The sequence below is a fragment of the Canis aureus genome, chromosome 13, assembly GCF_053574225.1.
Source record: "Canis aureus isolate CA01 chromosome 13, VMU_Caureus_v.1.0, whole genome shotgun sequence".
NCBI classification, from domain to species: Eukaryota; Metazoa; Chordata; class Mammalia; order Carnivora; family Canidae; genus Canis; species Canis aureus.
Window position 1 is genome coordinate 69,087,511 of NC_135623.1, and position 22,975 is coordinate 69,110,485.

General features: G+C 34.0%; 1 protein-coding gene across 3 annotated transcripts in view; it reads right to left on the reverse strand.

Moving 5' to 3' along the window:
• Positions 1–1,688: 1,688 nt before the first annotated feature.
• The window catches only part of SPOCK3 (SPARC (osteonectin), cwcv and kazal like domains proteoglycan 3), a 407,633-nt gene continuing 386,346 nt past the window's right edge, over positions 1,689–22,975 (reverse strand). For all 3 annotated transcript variants that reach the window (XM_077846573.1, XM_077846575.1, XM_077846574.1), the window contains 4 exons: positions 13,265–13,486; positions 8,910–8,972; positions 5,703–5,840; positions 1,689–3,390 (listed from right to left, as the gene is read on the reverse strand). In XM_077846573.1, the coding sequence (XP_077702699.1) occupies positions 3,221–3,390; positions 5,703–5,840; positions 8,910–8,972; positions 13,265–13,486 (593 nt within the window). In that variant the 3' untranslated portion in view covers positions 1,689–3,220. The remainder of the gene's footprint in view (positions 3,391–5,702; positions 5,841–8,909; positions 8,973–13,264; positions 13,487–22,975) is intronic.

The following is a 22,975-nucleotide window of genomic DNA, read 5'->3' on the forward strand; positions in this document are numbered from 1 at the left end:
AATGGCAGGTGGCTGCCAGTGCTGCTACACCTTACCACAGACATATCATATCTCATTCCTGCTTCTCTCTCAGCTGTGGAACTCCTCAATCTTACCCAAAGGGACCAAAAAATAATGAAATTTGGCAATATCTGATATCTCAATTAAAAAGACACGTTTGGAGTGACCGTTAAGGGAAACCTATATTGAAAAGTTTCCGTAAATAACTACTCTTTTGGATAAAACATCTTCAACTCCAGATAACGGATGTTGCAGGAAGGTCAGATCCTTTATTAATCAGTTACAAAATTCTAATGATTTTGATATGTTGGCATAATTGACTTTATTCTATTAAAAGGTTGGTAGAAATAAAAGGTTTGTTTTAGCCCATGTGTCCTTTCGATTAATATTAAAATATTTTACATTTTAAAAATTTAGCTCATTCTCCTGACACTGTTATATAACATATTCACATTTTTATGCTAGATATGCACAGCAAAAAGCATTTATGGATTTCCACATTAGATTTTTGACATGCCAAGGACTTTTGATGTTTTATTTTTATGTTTCTACTTTTTTTCCTCTACTGAGTTTAAATTTTAGTTTGTTGTGATTGAGACCATCCACAGTAATTTTTAACTTGCATGTGTGCTGCCTAAAATTAAAAAAATTAAAAAAAAAAACACAAAATGTTAAGGTAGTTTGATTCTTATTAGCCAAAAATGCTCCCTTGAAATTTTGATTTCATATCAAGGACTCTTTTTAAGGTTTCAAAATACATCCGTCTTTAGCCAAATGAAATCTAGAAAATAACTTCCCCAGTGCTGATGTGATTACATTATATTATGGTCTAGCGTTAAAGCTAAATGTATCGCCTTTCACATTAGAATATTAACTTCATGACTTTGTTCACCAATGAATCTATAGTCCCTGGAATAGTGTGTGGGTTAGAGTAAGTGCTCAGTATTGATATTTTTGGAATATATAAGTACAGTTGTATGGAATTAAAATATGCAAAGGAAATTAAGTGATAATCAAGAGACCTAATGGACATCACAAATTGAACTTTTATACTCATAAATACAAATCTATACTGCACGCAAACATATACTTTATATAAAGTTTAATAAAATAGATCTTTTCAATTTTATTTTTGCTGTTGAATTGGTTGCTTTCCTGGGAAGCTGAAAGATTAAAGTTTCTTTAAAAAATAGCTTAATTTCAAAGCCACTATATTTGTTACTTTAAATCCATTTACTAAAACTCTCTTTAGAATTTGCAGGTTTTTTTTTTTTTTGTCTTCTTCCAACCATCCATGACTTATATTTTATAATTCTTGTACATTTTAAGTAGATAAATTATTCTATCACTCTTCAAAAATACTGTTACTATAGAAATTTAGCTCAATATTTTAAAAAATGATATCACAAAAATGGGTTTAAAAATAATGCCCTCAACAAAAATAAATGATCTGCTTTGTGATTCTATGACAAAAGAAAAAAAATTAAAACAAATCAACAAAGAAAAATAATTTTTAACATACATAGGAAAATGATATCCAAGAGGCTAAGAACTCTGATTTTGAAATTCAACATTTTCAAAAAAACTTTCCTAGCTAGTTTGTGATGTATTCATTTTAAAAAATCAAGGAAAATATTCAGAACCCTTTATGCTTTTATCTGTAACCCAGAAAATCATTAAGAAAACAGTTTAATTTGGTTACAAGATTCTTTATTTTGTAAACTATACAGAAACAGTAAAAAAGAAAATGCATTGTACTTTAAATATTACATAAAGTCAACATTAAAGTTTTTTTTTTTAGTGTGTATAAATCAAATTGAAATAATTCACCATTTTCACTTTCAATGAATTGTTATTGGGAGAAAAGTTGACCCACTGTTTAAATTATGATACCAATGTGTAACATCCAACAGGTTTTTCCATTTGTATTATGGGCACAAAACCATAGGTCTGATATACTTAAAAGTGATGGTTTGCCAAAATGTCTACACAATTAATTAACATGCTAACTTAAATACAGCAATTAAAGTAATTTTTGTTACAGTTAAATCTTAAATGCTACTCTACACAATAATCATAAACAAGTCCACATGGCAATTATGTAACAATAGAAAAAAAGAAAGAAACATATTCCATTTTCTTCATTCCAGCAGCAGTACCTTTACTGGTATTAATTTGTTAATTAGGTGTGCTTAAATATTGCCTAATATCCTATATTGGTATGCATGCTAAAACCTTTCTATTTCTATTTTGCAAGGCACCATACAATACGGTCTCTAAGTTGCGACACTAGTAATAAAAATGTCATAATTCTAGGATTAAATGTAAATTTTTTATCTAAAATAAGAAATAAAATGAGAATTAAGATTCTTAAATTTGACATTGAGGCAAATGACAAACCTTTTGTGAGAATGTGGTTCAAACGAATCTTTCCTTTTGTCTTCCTACTTTAAATTCTGCACCCTAAATTGCTGGTCAGAAAGATAAACCTAGAAAGGTAAATCAATCATGCTGTTTTAAGAAATTGAAAAAAAAAATCTACATGAGAATGCTATCCGAATTAAAATAAAAATCAGAAAGGACAACTAAGTTTGTAACTTTCAGAATCCATGGTTTTCTATACTTGCCATTTTGTAAACTATCCTAGCATATCCAGAACAATGTCATCATTGGAAACATCACTATTAATGTAAACACGATGGAGGACTCTACCCTTGTCCTTGTGTTTCTTACCCTGTGGCATCCCCTCACTCACCGTAGGCTTGGGAAGATGCTACTTTGGAATAGCAGTTAAGGTCACGCTTATTTTTATAAAATCCTTGGGACTCAGGACACCAATAAGTTGTTGTAAATTCAACTTAGAATCTCTCTCAGAAAAATAACGTATAGGACCTCAAGCACTGGTTCTTGTTTTGTTTGTGGGAAATTTATATAGTTTGTTCTTATGGAAACTTGTTTGTATCAGTAGCTCTTCCTAACTTTCCTTTGCCTGGCTAGGCTCCCTATGCATTTTCTTTTCCTCTAAGGCATATAAAAACTCAAAGTAAATGATTCTTATTTAAACATAAAGTTCTATGACATTAGTTGCAGTATTTGAAATAATTATACAAAATATATGTGAGTTTTAGAATCATTTTGTTTGGGGGAAAGGTCATTCTCAATAGGTTATCACTTTGTAAGCAATAGAAAGGTAGACTTTATCAATCTCTGCTCTCATCAATCAGATGTACCCATCATGGTCATCACCATCATCATCATCATCCCCTTCATCTTCATCATCATCTTCAATTTCATCTTCATCATTCATAATATCATCTTCATCATCTTCGTCATCAGTCCATTCATGGAAATCTCCACTTGCAAAATCTCCAGAGATCTCAAAATCGATAGCTTAGGGAAAAAGTAAGCATTGATGTTATTTGATTGAGCAATGAGATAATTTCTGATGGATGTAAAATTCTGATAAAAATTAAGCAAATTAATAAAATAAATCTTTGTGGCTTAAGCCACTAAATTTATGGAGATTTATTACAATAGCAATAGAAAACTAACATAGCTAAGTCAGTATTTAAAAAAAATATTTAGAAATATCTCCATTACTATTTATGGAGGCCATAATGCACATATAGATCATTGTATTTATTTTTCCGACTCCTTTAATGTTAGTGTGTACTTATCTTCTACCCTTTCTAATATTTTAGTCTTATAATTTTCTGGTAGCTAGTTAAAACAAATCCTGCTAACGTAATCCAATGTTTATAAATTGATTTCACAAGACCGCACGTTGAAGTTCACATCTCACGTAAGGACAATGTCATTTCTATCCTCCAACATCAGGTTTCTTCTTAGTAATTTCAACATGCTGAGAAAACACAGAAGTTGTGTTCTCAAAACAATTTCCCTGTTCACTCATTGAATTCATCGCCATGTGACTTTTATCTACAACATAAAAAAAAAATAGAATTCTTTATCCATCACCGGCATACTGATATTTGATGTAATTAATAAGGCAGCCGTTTTAAACCATGTATTACAAAGACGTGTTCTTTACATGTGAAAGTTATGTTAGGCATGCGCTGAATGCTACTTGATCCTACTTAAATCTTGTAACACTGGCTAGAAAACCAAAACCAAGCTATTAAAAATGTTACGGAAGAAATAAATGCAGAACTGGCGTTTAAGCACTAGATGAGATCGCCTTTATGTAGTTTACCATTTATATTTTTTAAACAATCACAGTCTCTATCAGTTTAAAAATTGCATAGAAGAGGGGCTCTTGGGTGGTTCAGTCGGTTAAGCCTCTGCCATCTGCTCAGGTCATGACCTTGGGGTCCTGAGACCCTGGGATCCTGGGATCCTGGGATCAAGTCCTGTGTTGGCTCCCCACCCTGCTTGTGCTCTGTCTCTCAAATAAATAAATCAGGGGATCCCCGGGTGGCTCAGCAGTTTAGTGCCTGCCTTCAGCCCAGGTGATCCTGGAGACCCGGGATCGAGTCCCCTGTCGGGCTCCCTGCATGGAGCCTGCTGCTCCCTCTCCCTCTGCCTGTGTCTCTGCCTCTCTCTCTCCCTGTCTCTCATGAATAAATAAATCTTTAAAAAATAAAAAATGAATCAAAAAAATCTTTTTAAAAAACTGCATAAAAGAGACACTAAACATTTTCTAAGGCCCCTTAGATAGGACCCAGTAGCGGTGTCTCAGCAGTTGAGCATCTGCCTCCAGCCCTGGGTGCGATCTCAGGATCTAGGATCCAGGATCGAGTCCAACATCAGGCTCCCTTCACGGAGCCTGCTTCTCCCTCTGCCTGTGTCTCTGCCTCTCTCTGTGTCTCTCATGAATAAATAAATAAGATCTTAAAAATATATATATGAAAAATTATCTAAAATGCAAGTACTTTATTTTTATTTTTCCTCATGTATGTTAGTTGAGACAGGGTCCATTAATCCTTACTACATATGTGTGTGCATGAGCACGAGTGTGCATGTTGTATTCGTGTGTGTGCTAAATGGCTTTTGTCACAAAAACCACCATCGAACACATACAAATACTCACTTGAAATTTCCATCCCGAAAAAAGTATTTTATGAAATAAAAAAGACACCACATTTAAAGCTTTAAAATACAAGTATATGATGCTCAATTGAACTGGAATATTATTTGTTAGGCCTGTACATAAAGATCATGTTCATAAAAAGAATTAAAATATTAATTATAATTACCCTCCTAACATTTAAACTGTATTTTCCCACCCAGACATAAAGCCATATGCCCAGATAGTTGCAATTTATGGACTTTTACTTTAAAAAGCTCAGCTTTTCTCCTGTGAGTGAGCCTACCTACTCTGGAAGTCAATTTCTCCAAAGGTATAGGGACCTCTGGAGGGTCCCCTGGCCCAGACTGGAGAGCATCAGGGCCTGCCTCATGTGCGAGGTGAGAGGAAAGCAAGGGCCACTCAACACCCTTCCTGCATCTGCAGGAGTGAAAAGGGCCCACCTTAAAGTGCCTGAGCTAGGCCATTCCATTTATTATTGATGCTGGTTTTTCATGGGCCAGAAGTGACTCCTTTTTGTCACTCCCCCCCCCCCCCATGTATCCTATGTTCTTAGGGAGGAGTATGTCCTCATTAAATGCTTGAACCAATGAATGAGACTCTCTAGAACCTTTCCTGTGCTTTGAGAAATCATTAAACAAATAACCCTTCCTACCGCAGTCTGCAACTCCGCTTGTCCTCGACCCCATTACTTCATTTCCGTATCTGTCGACACACCAGCACTGCCCCAGGCTGCCGTGGCACTGCGTTGGTTTGTAGTAACCGTCTTCATCACACAGGGGGACGTACTGGCCTGGGAGGGGCACATGCACACATTATAAATAAGCTGGGCTCCTTTCCATGGTCGCTGAGTAAGCGTGAATTCACCCACACATAAACACGTGGCCTTCCCACTCCAGGTTGTGAACCAGCGATTCATGCTGAACAAAATAGGTAAGGTCACTGCTGTCACGGAGCAGGCCACTGGGTCCCTTTGGTTAAGCAAATTTACCATTTCTCTTTCTCATTCTGCAGGGGGTACTGTTCTTGGAGGTGGAATACAGAATCAGAACCCGGTCAATGCCGCGTGCATCAAATCATCCAGGCCGCTCAGACACCTGACCCCATACTGCCATCGCTGCCAACCTTCTATTTTCATTTCCCCAAATTTTCATTCATGTATTCCAAGCTCTTTCCATTCACCCCAGGCTATTTTCCCAAAATTCAATATTGCTTCATCTCCGCTTTGATCTTTTTCTCATCTGGAATCTCTCCTCCTTCCCTCCTTCTTACATTATAAGACTTGGCATAAATATGACCCGGAATAGGAAGGCTTCTCTTAAGCTGGAGGATTTCTGATACACTTCTTAGGTCCTGTGTGTGTGTGTGTGTGTGTGTGCTTTATTATTGCTCCTTTCACCACTACACGGTGATGATATCCTCTATATTGGGAATTTTGGGTTCCCTTAGTTTTGATTGTTATATTAGCAACTCTTAAAGTAAGTCTAGTGGGAAAGACAGACATTGGGATCTCTGGGTGACTCAGCAATTAAGCGTCTGCCTTCGGCCCAGGGGATAACCCCGGGGTCCTGGGATCGAGTCCAACGTCGGGCTCCCTGCATGGAGCCTGCTTCTCCCGCTGCCTGTGTCTCTGCCTCTCTCCCTCTGTATCTCATGAATAAATAAATAAAATCTTAAAAAAAAAAGACATTTATTTTCACATCTCTAAAATCTAACAGTACCTGGCACATTGCTAATGATAAATGTTTAATTCATAATTTAGAAGTGAATTCATTTTCTTCAATGTTTATATCAACACAACAATGTATGGTTTAGGACAGTAGAAAATTTTGTCTTTCCTGACCATTTTTTCCCCCTCAGTGACCAGACACACTCTAGTTATCTAGTGAAAGAAAAATAAAACTTGCAAAATAAATTGATAAAATATGAAATTATCTCAACCCATTTCACCTCATAACCATATGGAATCCTAGGGTTATCTCTTTAAAAAGTTTCAAAATTCGGATACATAAATAATTAGTTTTAAAATTGTAAATCATTTGAAAGGTTTGGCCTTTCAATGAAATAAGATAGAATATGACCAATACAGAAAGCTTGAGAACGCCTTCTGTGGATGTAAGGGCAGCAAAAATTAAAACAATATCAACATTCTTATCTCTACCTCTAAAAAAGCGAACATAATTTGAATATATTTGACATAAAACTGTTATGATGCAGAGTTAGGGTGACCATTTAATTTATCCTTTATGGCAGTATCCTTTGAAAATGAAAGCGAGCATCATTAAAGATCCTACCAGAACTACCGACATCAACCAAGACTGACTCCGCAAAGGGGGACAGGTGGCACTTTATTTCTATATAACAACTGGTTAATTTTCAGATAAGTGTCATTATCCTGCCCAAATTAAAAGAAATATTTTATATTTTAGCATTCAGGAGTCTCTAATAATGGCTTCCATGTTTATTATATAAAAAGCATAAAAGTGACTCCTCTCTAATGGCCACTAAATACATTTTCATTTTTTTTAACTTTATCATCAAATCCAGAATTTTAATCCTTGATCAAATCTAAACTATTTTTCAACTGAATTTCATTGGCTTTTCCCATTGTACATGGATGAGCTTTACTTGGTGGAAACAAAGCCACCTGTGCCTGGATGTATTATGTCCCTTTGGGGCTGTGTTAGGATATGCATTTTGTAACAGAGATGAATAAACACGACTCATTGTAGATTCTTCATTGGTAATTCCTCACATCTAAAAATGCTTTATTACAAAACAATTAGCCCTTTCATTTTGAACTACGGATTTTTCAAGTAATATAAAAAGCTCCTCTAAACACACAACGTTGTGATGATAAAGGAAGCATGTCATAACACTTCAGTGAGAGTCAGACATTATAGAATTATGTGCCATTAAATACTCAAGGGCATTCATATATATGGGGAAACAACAAAACAAAAAACACCATGTATGTGGTATTCTGTGTTGGATCTAAAATAGAAAAAAAGATATCAGTGGAAAAACTGGTGAAATCCAAATAAAGTGTAAGTCTTAATTAATAGAAATAGAGCAATGTTAATTCCTCAGAATTAACATTCTTAGAATGAAAGATAATGGCTATTTGATACATGGTAGGTGGGTACTTTGGAGGAGGCTTAGGAAAGGATGTATGTATGCAAACTACGTATGCAAACTAATCTTCGTAAAATTTCTTTAAAATTATTTGAAAAAGAGTTTATTTGAAAATTGTGTGTTTAGAAGAATAAACAAAATAATTATACATAATAGCTTAATAATCTCTTGGTTACTCTAATATTTTAAGGCTTCGAGTGAAATTTGTTGTCTATCAACTATCTAGTATATATATTTACTTGCTAAAAGTAAATTAGTAAAAAGTAAAAAAAAGTAAAAAAAAAATTTGAAAGTCTATTCAAACTTCCCCGATGTACTGAGGACATGCTCACCCATCTCTCTCTCTCTCTCTCTCTCTCTCTATATATATATATATATATATATATATATATATATATATATATATATGCTATTATTCTTGAATTGTTAACAATAGAATTAGAATTAAAGTTTTTGCTGATACTTTAACTTTAGCACTGTTTAAATCTCCTTTTCACTTAATAACTTTCAAAATGAACATTATATTAGGGTAATAAAACAGACATAATATCTTTCAATAGGTAAGATAATAAAAGTAAGTTTAATGGCCTTCAAAAACTTCATAAATTTTGTCACTGAAATTTAGTGTAGTCTATCTTTGTTGGATTAATATTGATTTTATGTTGCTGTTTCCCTGGGGTTATTTATGTAAGCAATAAAGGCTTCAGAAGAATGATCTATTACTCACCTAGGAGCTTCTTCACCCCTTGCCGCTTCTGAATATTGCTGAGCTCCGTCTGGCAAGGTGGGTCTGCAATGACATTAAAAATGTTACTTCAAGGATTATAATTGAACAAAAAAAGTATGATTTCTATGTTACCAATTTTAAGTTGGCCTTTACCTGGCTTAAAAAGACACATACCACATATCAGTTCCTTTTATGCGGTACCTACCTATAGATACATATATGTGTGCCTTTCTGTATACACAGAGAAAGAGACAGAGAGAGAGACACTTTCCTAATTACTGATACTAGGTCATCTTGATTTTCTGCAGAGAGATAGAAGTGGATGGAAAAAAAAAGTAAACGATATGAAATATTTGTATGATGGATAATGGTTCTTATCATTTACTTTTAAAGGGTCAGTCAACTCAGCAATGTAAATCCAAATGATGGACTAGTGCCCAAACAATGAACAGATTATGTTTTTCCCTCATTTAAAACAGTCTCTATGATATGGAGAAATAGCTTTATATTAAAAAAAGTAATCTATAAAAAAAAGTCAATACTCTTTCAAGTTATATCAGACATACTATTCTCAATTTTGATACTGAATAATGCTGACCAGCTTTGTTCTTTTTAGTTTCATTCGGATACTTCAAGTGTGTATGCAGTGTGGAAATAAGACATAATATACAATAATTTCCGATAGGCTATCTTTTAAAAAATAAACTTAAATTTGGAAATAAGCATGTCTTTTTTCAAACTCAATGGCTTAAAGGAGAATATTTTCAGAGAAATATAAAATGCTAAATCGAAACAATATAACTTGGCTTGTGTTATCATATATAGAAAATTATATATATTCTTATATAATAAATATACTTTCTAATTTACAATATTCAACAACTCAGTGTATTTTAGCTCATTTTCTACAAACTTGCTATATAAAAATGCATCATAAATTATTGAAACAACAAACCAATAAACCAGTACCTATTTTCCCATACTACAACTTTGTAGGGTAAAGGCATGATGTAACCTATTCAAATAATTTAAAAACTATTACACTAATCTTACAATATTCAGGCATTAATTTGCATGTAAGTAACAAAGTGTAATGAGGAAATGAGATAAAGTGTTTAGCATATATTTTATAATTTAATACATATAAGGCCAACACATATTTTTCCTTTGGAAATCTGAAATCTGAAGAAAAAGTAATTTTTTTTTGAAAGAGAGAGAGAGAGACATACTAAGAAACAGACTCTTAACTGCAGAGAACAAACAGCATTACCAGTGGGGAGATGGGTGGAAAGATGGGGAAATAGGGCCAGAGGATTAAAGATGAGCATTGGGTAGTGCACAGAATTGTTGAGTCAATCTATTGTACGCCTAATGCTAATATAACACTGTATGTGAACTCTACTGACATTAAAATAGAAAAAACTTAATTAAAAAATGACGTTTGGGGGAGAAAAGCAAGTTGCAAAATGGCACAAGCAGTATGACACCCTATCCATATTTTATAATAAACACAACAGTACGTATCATTCATGAAAACATATATGGTGATGTAAATGTACAAATAGCGGATTGGAAACTAGATTTGATGGTGCCTACCCGAGCAGAGTGAGAGAGGAGGCTGGATTGAGGATGGAATGAAAAAGAGACTTCAACTTCATAATGCTTTTAAAATTTTATTTGAAAAATCCTGATGCTAATATGACAAAATTATTTCTGGGTGATGGGTACATAGTTATATGTTGAATTATTTTTTGCACTTTGGATTTTTTTTTAATTTCTAGAAATCAAAAATAATCTGATCTTTCAAAAGAAGAAAAAGTAATTTCCTTGAAAAGTATAAATAATTAGCTTATTTTTCTACATCATTTTGAAATTGATCCAATTTATCTCTTTGTTTTACCTAATAATAATGTGGGTCTCTTATACTAAGTTTTAAAGGAATAGGAATCAAGGTATGGATAGCATACAATAGACATTTAAAAATGTACTGCCCTTTAAATATAATATTTAGAACCTAGAGGGAAAAATTGTGCTGAAGTTTCAATATCATATTGAAAGCATCGAAAGCATTTTTTTCCTAACTGCTCTGAGCTAGTTTTTGCAAAGTAAAACAAGTTACATAACACAGGCTTAGAGAAGAGACATTTAAAAATTTGCTGCCCTTTAAAAATAATATCTAGAACATAGAGGAAAAAAATTGTGCTGAAGTTTCAATAGTATATTGAAAGCATTTTTTTCCGAACTGCTATGGGCTAGTTTTTGCAAAGTAAAAGTAATATTTCCATATGTTTGCTATGACATTGCCTGAAAATTCAAGTATGTTTGGATCTGACTCCTGGTTAGAAACCTCACGGAATAAACACGCGTACAAGACCTACAGCTGTGTGTAGAGGGGAACATTCTAGGGTTTCAGGAGAAGGGCGCCTGGATGGCTCAGCAGGATTTCAGCTCAGGTCATGATCTCAGAGTTGCGGGATGGAGGCCTGCTTGGTGCCCAGCTCTGCGCTAGGAGAGGGACCTGCCTACGATTCTCTTCCCCCCTTCCTTTTGCCCCTCGCTCCACTCATGCTTTCTCTCTCTCTCTCAAAAAAAAAAAAAAAAAAAAAAAGATTTCAAGAGAAATCATGGCAGATTCAGCTGTTTATCTACACATAATATTTGACTTTGAGATATTTTTCCTACTATTTATAAGGCAGCTGTCTGGCCTTGAAGTTAGGTGTACTTGGAGTGCTTAATTAAGATTTCAACTATTTAAAATCACTGGCAAAGATATATTGTTTATATATTATATGTTTATATATTATACATATAACTCTAACATATAGTCAAATATAGATCACTCCAATTACAACAAAAGAATTTGCTGTTTTATTGAATACATAATAAAGAAAACATTCTTTTATAAGGTGAAACTCTTGAAAACATGTTTTTAAATAAATGATTATTCTTTTTCATGAAATTGCTTAATAAGCCCATTCTTACTATTATTCTTATTGTCAGTTACCTTAATAATGGTTTTGTAACATTTTCTAGCATATTAAAGTAATAAACAGAATTGGCCAAGTTCTCCTAATCTTTGGGGAAGATGTATAAATTTTTTTGCCTGCTCAGGTACCATTTATTAAATGATTTCTACTCTGTATTAAATTATTTCAGAGAAGATCTTCATTTGACCGTAAAGACTTTAACACTCTGGGTGAATATTGATTAATAAATGAAAAGTATATAAAGCAAAATTTTTCTTTGAGGACCTTTAATCAGTCCTGCAAATATTACTGCAAAGTCCAGAAATCTTTCAAGATGAAAGTATTTATTTCTGTGGAAGAAACTTCCAGAATTTTTCATAATATTTTTAAACGTTCATGGATAAACACTAACCATGCCATCATAACATTTAAAAAATAACTGGAAAAATATCATTAAAAGACCACATATCTTTTTATAGTGGTTTATCAGGATTTGCTTCCCTATTCTTTAAATGTTTTAAATGTACCCTAGTCACTAAAACTAGCATGCAGCTTTTTAGCAGTAGCAGTTACCTAGTAAACACATATGCAATAGTAAAATCAACAGTGTGCGGGGGTACGATTTTAAAGTATTTTAATAAAGAAAATCTAACTCTTAATCCTTGTTTAAAGTTATTTATAAGTAGTTAAACTACAAATTCTGCTGTTGACTCAATACCAATCAGTTTATGGATAATCATTTCATCCCTAATTACTAAACTATTCCTAATATGTGGAAAAGAATCAAGATAGTAAAAGTTCTCACATAAGGTGGTGTTCCAGTTACCTCGCCTCTTCCGGAGCATCAAAATACTCTGCTAGTGAATTTTTACAAAGCTAAGTTACTTTTGAAAGTTTGAACGGCTAAGTCATTTTAAAATCAAATGAGTAAAAATAACTTTATGGTGAATGCGGCGGTTCATTCAGCTCATTTAATAAGATCACAAAATAGAACATTAAAATTCCACAGCATAGTGATAAAAAAAACACCATTTATTTTATACCATGGGCAAAGCAGATAGCAAATTAATTTTAATGATTACTTTTAATATCTATGTTTTCCTATCTCTGTGTGCTTCTTGGTGTTCCATAATGGAAACTATAATGAAGTGCATTAATATGAAATATTAATTGCTATTTTTCATCTTGTTTAGCATGTTTTGTATCCCTAGCAGAGTTATATTGTTTAACATGCTGCTTATTTGCTCTTTTATTAAACACTTTGATGAGAAAAATATCTACCAAGATGTATGGGGTGAAATGAACTTTTTTTTTTTTTAAATCATGAAGAAAAGATAAAATTTGACATGCAGGTCAACTATCTGCATCGGTCGGTGTCTCGTCTTTTACCTTGCTGTCTCTGGAAGCAGTAGCACCATTCATTGTTAGAAATCAAGCTGTCCTTGTATGTGTCACAAGAATTGAAGAATGCCTTGGTACACTGTTCATTCTTATCAAGGTAAATGCTTCCGAGCTCTGACTGGTCCAGGAGCAGGTCATAGTTTGTATCCAGTCTATTAAACATCCAGCCAAGTGAATCCTTGCAAATTGGCAAAATACTAGTATCAAATCCTAAAGGCAAAGATAGAAAATAATTAGCTAAATTTGAAAGTCACAATCAGCAGCAAGCAATACAACGGAACGTAATAGTTGGTTCCTGTAAGAGCACCTACTCAACAATCATAAATAAGGCTTTAAACTCATCGTGGGTAATTCATTTCAAAGTAGGGATGGTAATACCTAACTTCAGGATGGTTGTGAGGATAATTAATATAAATAGATTAATATAAGGCAGCTAGTACTAATTAGTCATTCATTCAATGGCATTTATTGTAGATATATTAGATATATCTCCATTCTTTCCAGTGTTCAAACGTTTCTTGACAAATAGGGAGTCATAATGGATGCTTTTTTAGGTGTATATAGGCATTTACTGAATAATAAAGGCCTATTAATAAAGAAATGAAATTTATTTTCACTCAAATAAATTTTGCAGGGGATCCCTGGATGGCTTAGCGGTTTAGCACCTGCCTTCGGCCCAGGGTGTGATCCTGGAGTCCCGAGATTGAGTCCCACATCAGGCTGCCTGCATGGAGCCTGCTTCTCCCTCTGCCTGTGTCTCTGCCTCTCTCTCTCTCTCTGTGTGTCTCTCATGAATAAATAAATAAAATCTTAAAAAAAATAAATTTGGCAAAAAGTAAAATTTTAACAAAAGTGAAATGAACGCATAATACATAATAGAGTCCTTAATGCTCTGTGTCTTCGTGGAGCCACAGTGATTGTGGTATTTCACCAGTAATGCATATCCAGAGAGTAACCATCATGTAATTTATACAGGTACTCGGTCTTCTGCTTCCCTCGAGGCGATGTTTACAATTACAAATATGCTATAACGGGAGACAGCAAGGTGCAAGGTGCACTAGGTATAGCGGGATGACAGCACCGGATTTGCACCCAGGGTATGACTTATCGGAGTGTGGGAGTCTCTGGATAAGCCATAGGCCCCACAAAAGCTCCTTGTCCTAAATAGCATTAGATGCAATGTCAGTGTTTTCAAGCATAATTTAAAAATTTACGTTAAACTATTCATCTTTGTTAAGTTAACCCACCTTTGACAGGTATTTTGGTAGACCAGTTGCTGTTTTAGTTGCTCTTCTCCCACTCATTACAAGTGAAAGTAAAATAATAATTCAGTTAACTGGTGTGAAAAAGAGGATGTGTTTAGAGCTGTGGACACTTTCTGAAAACTGAATAGTCAAACAATTTAATCCTCAACAGCAGGGGTTGAAGAGTAGGTTGGCCATTTACAAATGAAATTCTTACACGTAAACATCCTTGTCAATTTCAACACCTTAATCCTTCGTATTTTTTCAAAATGGGAAGAAGTGTAGCCTTAATCTCTCAAAAAATTTTGTGGCTCTGCTTTGAGAACTTACTCTGTAACACAAATATCAACATAAAATAGGATTTCTGAAAATATAACCTGGAGAGATACTGAATAAATTTTAAACACAATAGAACTAAGAGTTTACCTTTTATGTTAAAAGGAAATGAAATTCCTACAGAGTGCATGTCTGGTGAATGATCAGTTTGATGAAGTCTAATATTGTTTTAGATCCAGAATGTTGACTTGTATTCAGGTCCTGGCACTACCTCGCTTGGTTAAGTTATTATATCTAGGCTGCGGTGTCCACATCTAGATAATAAGAGGATTTTAAAAACATGATCTCTATGTTACCTTCAAGATCTAAAAATACAGTGAGTTCATGCTATTTGAAAAGTACATTTATACACAAAACCGTGTTATAAGGGTCATTTGAATCATAAGTAACAGAAAAGGAGTAGACATAAAATCATTTTAATCTTCTAAATTAAACATATACTTTCAGTATGATTCAGTTTAGTTGACGCTACAAGTATAAGATGAAGTTAATTGGGAAGAAAATTGTTTGCTGTCTTATCTTGAATTTTTAGAGCAATACACCCCTGAGTCTGTGACCTGAGCCAAAATCAAGAGTCAGATGCTTAACGGACTGAGCCACCAGGCGCCCCAAGGAGCTGAATTTTGACAACAACCCAACTCATTATAGAAATGGAACCTCTCCTGGGGCGTCCAGCAAGGCATGTAGCCCTTTAGGTAGCCCTGATTTTAGTGCAAGGAGCCCTGTGTTGGACTTTTTGACTTACAGAACTATCAACGAATAAATCTGTATTGCTTAAGCTACTAAATTTTGCAGTAATCTGTTATATTCAAAACAGAAAACTAACGTAGTTTATGAACTATATTTTTTTGTTGCTGTTGGTTGCCCTGGGGCTTACGGTATACATCACTAACTTACCACCATCTACCTTCAAATAACATTTTGCCACTTCACGTAGGTGGTAAGACATTGTCAGAGTATCCGTAAGTCATTTTTCACCTTCTCACATATTTTGCTATTAGTGCTACCCATTTTGAGTCTTCATGTGTTGTAAGCCCCACTGTACATTTTTATAATGTTCGCTCTGAACAATGTATTAGGTTTTCTAAGTGATTAAAAAGTGAGAAAGAAAAATCTCTATTATTTTAAAGGAAAATGTGTTCTCCCCGCCATGACACTTCTGACACAAAATAGGCGAGTTTTCCACACAAAGCAATCCTCCAATACTCTGTGGATTCCAGTCGGGTGCCATATAATTTAATTCAGTCTGACATTATCTACTCAGTGAGTGTAGATCCAACATGTTAAGGGCTCCGTCCCACAGAGTGCACCCTCAGGCCAGACCCCAATAGCAAGTAGTGGGTTCCCAGCGTATTCATACTTCTGACGACCAGGCTACGGATTAGAGGTTCCCAGGATCCTTTCCTCAGGTTCCATAATTTTTTACGACAGCTCACAGAACGTAGGAAAACACATTACTTATGTTCACTAGTTTATTACAAAGGAAATTATAAAGAAGACAAATAAAGAGCCAGATGAAGAGGTACATAGGGTGAAATATGGAAGGGCCCCAGGCACAGGAGCTTCTGCTCCCATGGAGCTGGGGTGCACTGTCCTGTCAGCACATGGGTACATGCACCAACTCTGAAGCTCTCCGAACCCCTCAGCTTAGGGGTGTTTATAGAGGCTTTGTCAAGTAGGCATGATCAGGGGCGCCTGCGTGGCTCAGTTGGTTAAATGCCTGCGTTTGGCTCAGGTCATGATCCCGGGGTCCTTGGATGGAGCCCCGCCTTGGGCTCCCTGCTCCACAGAGTCTGCTTCTCCCTCTCCTGTGCTCTCTACCCTGCTTGTGCTTCCTCTCTTTCTTTCTCTCTGTGTCAAATAAGTAAATAAAATATTAAAAAAAAAAGTAGGCATGATCAATTAACTCAATCTTCAGGGTTTCTTTCTGCCCCAAGATGACAGAGAGCGGGACTAAAAGTGCCAAAATTCTAATCACGACCGGCTTAGTATTTATGGTAAATACTGAAGAACATCATCCTGAGGTTCTCCAGCAGCCCACCAAGTGTCACATTAGAACAAAAGGTGTTCGTATTACCCAGGATGGCCTAAGGGACTTAGGCCCTCTACTTAAGACGCTCCCATCATCCTCATCCCCCAGGAAATCTTACAAGAGTCTAGGAGCTCCGAGTCAGGAACCAGAAGCAGAACCCAAACCAGATTTCCTATTGGGTCGCTAGTGTTTACCCCTATGTTAAATATCTCGGGCTTCCTACATTCCTAAATGTAGATTCGAATTTCTGAGTGGTATTAACCTTTGTGTCAAGAAATTCCTTTAGCATCTCTCAACTTTGGATTAATGTAAACTTTTGGGTTTTTTGGCTTAACTTTTGAAAGACACTTCTGCCAGAGACTTTTTTTTTCTTCGAACACTCAAATGTTCTACTGTATTGTGGCCTTCATGGTGCCTGAGGAGAAGTTAGCCAACCTGCTGACCTTTGCTTCTCCAAACATTTTTTTTTTCCTTTTTTTCTTTTTTCAGGTTGCTTTTAAGATTTGCTTTTCAAGACTGACTTTTAGCAATATACTTATGGCATACTTTGGTTTTCTTTGTTTCTGTTGCTTGATGTTTATTGTATTTTTGAATGTGTAGGTTTAAAATATTAATAAAATTCAGCTAACTTTTAGTTATTATTTCTTCATATAATTTTCTTCTGATCCCTTACATTTTTAGTATCTTTTTGAGACTTAATTACTCCTATGTTAATGCCCTTGACATTATCCCACAGATCACTAAGACAAAGACCTTTTTTTTTTTTTTTTTAGTTTCTGTTTTCTTCTGTGCTTCATTTGGATAGTTTCTATCATATATCTTCAGGTCCATGGTTGGTTGGTTGGTTTTTCCCTTTCTCCTTTTCCTGTTCTCTTCAGGTGCTTTCACTCTCACTCAGCATGTTTTTATTTTATTTGTTTTGTGTTTCATCTCTAGACATTCTTTTTTTTTAAGATTTTATTTATTCATGAGAGACACAGAGAGAGAGGCAGAGACACAGGCAGAGGGAGAAGCAGGCTCCATGCAGGGAGCCCAACGTGGGACTCGATCCCAGGACTCCAGGACCACGCCCTGGGCCGAAGGGAAGCACACAACCACTGAGCCACCCAGTCGTCCCTCATCTCTAGATATCCTATTTGCATGTTTTATTCATATTCTCTCTTGTAATTGAGATTCCTATTTACCTTTATACTATTGTGCATAATAACGATATTAATAATAGTTATTAAAACATTAATAATAAAATATTAAAATAACTCTTATTTTTGCAATCCTTATATACTAATCCCATCATCATTGTAATTTCTGGATATATTTCCAAGATTATGATTTCTCCAGATTATGAACCATATCTTTTGCACTCTTTTCATGCCTGGTAAATTTTAGCTGGATCTGAAAATTGTGAATTTTAAATTATTGGTTGCAGGATTTTGTACCATTTTTCTAGGTCCAACAGAAAAGTGATTGAAATTGTAGAAGAGAGAGGAAATAGGGTAGAAGAAATATTTCAAGGCTTAATGGAGAATTTTCCAAAATCAATGAAATACGTTAAATCACACAATTAAGAATCTTAAAGAACTCCAAACAGGGTAAGTACCAGCCAAACAAAGAAATGCAAAAACCTACACATATCAGAATCAAACTGCTCAAGACCAATTAATAAGGAGAAAAACTTTTAAAGCAGCTAGAAGCAAATGCATTTTCCTGTAGGGGAACAAAGGAAAGAGATTGGTAGCAGACTACTAAGCTGAAACCATACAAGCCAGAATCAAGTGGAAAGACCTCTGCATCGTGCTGCAAGAAAAACAGAGCTCGGGACCAAGTATTCTTTACCCAGAGAAAGGATCTTTGACAAAGGAACGAGAAATACCATTGAACAAATAAAAATGGGAGAAAAATCATTTAAAGCAGATGCGAACTCTAAGAAATCTTAAGAAATAAGTTTTTGAGGTAGAATGCATATGACATTAGGAAGAAACTTGGATTGTTAGAAACCAAGAAACCAAAAAACCCTGACGAATTCTGATAGTAGCATAGCTGAGGATGCATGTGAAATTCATATTTTTTATTTCAAAAACTTTAAAAGATAATTGAATGTTTATGTTCATTTGTTTTGTTTCTTAGATTCCACATATAAATAAAACCATACAGTATTTGTCTTTCTCTGTCTGAGTTCTTTGACTTAGCATAATACCCTCTAGACCCATCTGTGTCATCACAAATGTCAAGATCTCATTCTTCTTAAAATTTGAGCCAAATTCCACTGTGTGTATATACCCTACATCTTTATGCTTTCATCCATCCATGGACACTGAATTGCTTCCAACTCGTAGCTGTTGTAAATAATGCCACAATAAACATAGGAGCACATGTATCTTTTCAAATTAGTGTTTTGTTTTCTATATGTAAATACCCAGCAGTAGAATTACTAGATCATATGGTGTTTCTGTTTTTAATTTTTTGAGGAACCTCCATACTGAGAAACAAACAAATAAAATAAAATACAGACTCTTAAGTACAGAGAATAAGCTGATGGTTGCCAGAGGAGAGGTGGGTGGGCAGATGGGTGAAATAGATAAAGGGCAGGAAGAGGGACAAATTCCAGTTATAGAATAAATAAGTCACAGAGATGAACAGGACAACAGAGAGAATATAGTCAATCCTACTGCAATGTTGTATGGTGACAGATGGTGACAGCACTTATCATAGTGAGATCTGAATTATGTACAGAATTTTTGAATCAATACAGTCTTAAAACTAATATAGTATGATATGTTAATTATACTTCAATAAGAATACATAAAGGACCATGGTGTGTCTAATCTAAAGTTATTAGCATTAAGTGTTTGTAGCCTACATTAAAGCAAAACATATGTCAAAATAGCACAAAAGATGGGATAAATTGAGAATCATAAGTACTTCTAATATATGTAAAATGGCAAAGTATTATTTGGAGGTAGACTGTGACAAATTAGATTTGTATCTTGTAAATCCAAGTGTAACCATTAAAAAACTTTCAAGAGGAGATAAAAACAATAAACCAAAAAAAAAAAAAAAAAAAAAAAACAATAAACCAAAAATAGAAATAAAATGACATCATAAAAAATACTTACTTGGTCCAGAATAAAGCATCTTAAGAAGGAAAAATGGGCAAAGAAGAGATAGAAAAGAGAAAACACCTAGCAAGAAAGTATATTATAATGAAACTATATCATTAATTATGTTAAAAATAAATGATCTAAGCATATCAATTAAAATAAAATGTATTAAAATACACACACATATGCACACACACTCTAACTATATATTGTTTTCAAGCAGACCATTTTATTTATTTATTATTATTATTTTTTGTTTGTTTTCAAGCAGACCATTTTAAATAAAATGGCATAGGAGGTTGACATTAGTAGGCTGGAAATGTACACCAGGCAAACACTGATGGAAAAAAGCCAGACTGACAATACTAATATTTTAGATTTAAAAATAAGGAATGTTACCACAATAGAAAAAGGCATTACATAATGAATATATATAACAACCTGAAAGTATCTGTATATAAAATTAAATTTCAAATTCATGAGAAAAAAAAAAAACTAACAGAACTGATTGGAGGAATAGACAAATTCCCAATTTTATCTGGAGACCTCAACACTACTCTGTAAATGATCAATAGAATAGGTAGGGAGAAACACAGTATGGGTATTAGAAAATCTTGGGATCCCTGGGTGGCGCAGCGGTTTGGCGCCTGCCTTTGGCCCAGGGCGCGATCCTAGAGACCCGGGATCGAGTCCCACATCGGGCTCCCGGTGCATGGAGCCTGCTTCTCCCTCTGCCTGTGTCTCTGCCTCTCTTTCTCTCTGTGTGACTATCATAAATAAATAAAAATTAAAAAAAAAAAAGAAAAGAAAATCTGAACGACATCATCAACAAACTTGAAATGATTTATACTGATAAAACACTCCAACAAATAATAACAAAATACCAATTCCTTTTTAAGTGCATATGAAACATGTTCTGAGCCATAAAACAGATTACAACAAATTTGAAAGAACTAAAATCATACAAAGTACATAAAACATAACAAAATTATAATAGAAATGAGTAACAGAAAGAACAAAAAATATAGAGAACTTAGAAAATACAGACATAAACATGGATTAAATAATATATTTCATTTAATTCAGTTGAGGAAACATGATCTATTGCCAGAATCCTGTCTCACATGAAGGAATTGTGGATAGCTTAAAGATTCAAAATGCAAAAGTATATACATTGGAAGACATCCAGGGCATTGTTTTTTATGAGAGACATTTCTTAAGGGACCCAAATTAAGAACTCTGAAATCAAAATAGAGAAGAAGTAGTGAGAAAATACTTGCAATGCAATAAAGGATTAAAAAATTAGTAAGAGGTGCATAGTAATGATATTTATGGGTCTGTATACTGTACATAGCAGGCTCTCATTAATAACAAGAATTTTTATGTAAATATATATGTTGCATGAGAATAAAGTAAGTTTGGAAAACCAAATATATCAGGCTCCTAACACTTGTTCACCTCATGATGGAAGGAGTGGATTTGGCTGGTGAAAGGATGTTAATTCCCTTAATATACCTTCACGGGTCTATTTAAAAAATAGTTATGTATTGTATGTGTAATTAAAATGAAAGAAATAGAAAAATGTTATATATGTATTTTTCCTTCATATCTGTGATACCTTAAAATAATTTAACACTCATTAATGTCTCAAAGGAATCATCATAAAATTAATTGCTTTTTTTTTATTGGCTAGCATATGGTCCAAGGACTACTGTGGTGTATAGATCCATTTGTTTCCATGGTAAATAACCCCCAAGAATTATACTTTTGAGCAATTTTATTTCCTTTTTATATATAATTTCCCCTCTTTGTTTTATTTTTTTTTTTTTTTATTTTTTTTTTTTTTCCCCTCTTTGTTTTAGATATCATGTCTTGATGTTTTTAAGACACCTATTATGCGCACACTCCAGATATTTGAGTGTGGTTCTCAACTGACACTGGAGTAAACTTCAATAGAAGTAATGCTTATGTTACAATTGACTGGATGCATATGAAATGTTTGTATTAATGTTGTTTCATCTTTCTGCAGAGATTTTTTTTTTTTTTAGATCTCTTTGTTGCAGTCTTTTTGGGAAGAAGGTGTTGTTTCATTTTTAACTTGGTTCTAATGGTTCAAATTATTAGTTAAATATGTTCTGAACACCGACATGATTATATTTTGAAATGAAGGTATTCACTTTGTTGAAACAAAATGTAGTCAAATTGACAATATTTCATAATAACCTGTAAGAAGCAACCACCTGTTTGTTGCTACAAAATAAAAAAAAAAAAAAAGAAAAAAGAAAATGCAAGATATCTCAATAATTAGAACAAAATAAGCAGTGGTCTGGATCTTTCCTTTTATGATTTGAAATAAGAAAAGAAAATTCATCTACCAACTTTACGAATCTTTGTTTTCAAAAGATAAAGTTCTGGGCTGTACCTAAACAGCTCCTAATTGCATTAAAATGGGCATTGTTTTCAAGTCATCTGATTTCAAATTCAATCTTCCTCTCAATGTGAAGACAGCATGACATAAAGTGAACAAAGTCTCTGTAAGACATTAAAATGCATTCATTTACCCTGGGGGTTTAAGTAATTGTCATTTTCTATGACTGAGCAGAGCATTTGGTACCTAAAAACCTAAACATGAGGCATTCTCTTAATCTGAGGTAGCCTGTTAATCCGAAGATTTTGCATGTGATTCTGATGTCTTGATGCTTTCCAAATTGACAAAAATAAAATTAATACAGTGGCTTTTTCAGAGAAGGATATCCCTCCCCACATACACACATACTCTATTGTAACCATGTTTAAAAAGAAAACTGTGTATTGTATTTCTGTTCTTAAATTTTTGGAGATATAAATAATAAAACAAAATATATCCAGTATACAGACTACATTATGTATAACATATATTTTATTGAAAAAAAAAACTCAAACAGGTATATTAATGGTATAAAGATCATAGAATCAGAGACTAAATGGCTTGATTTCCTTCAGCTTCTCT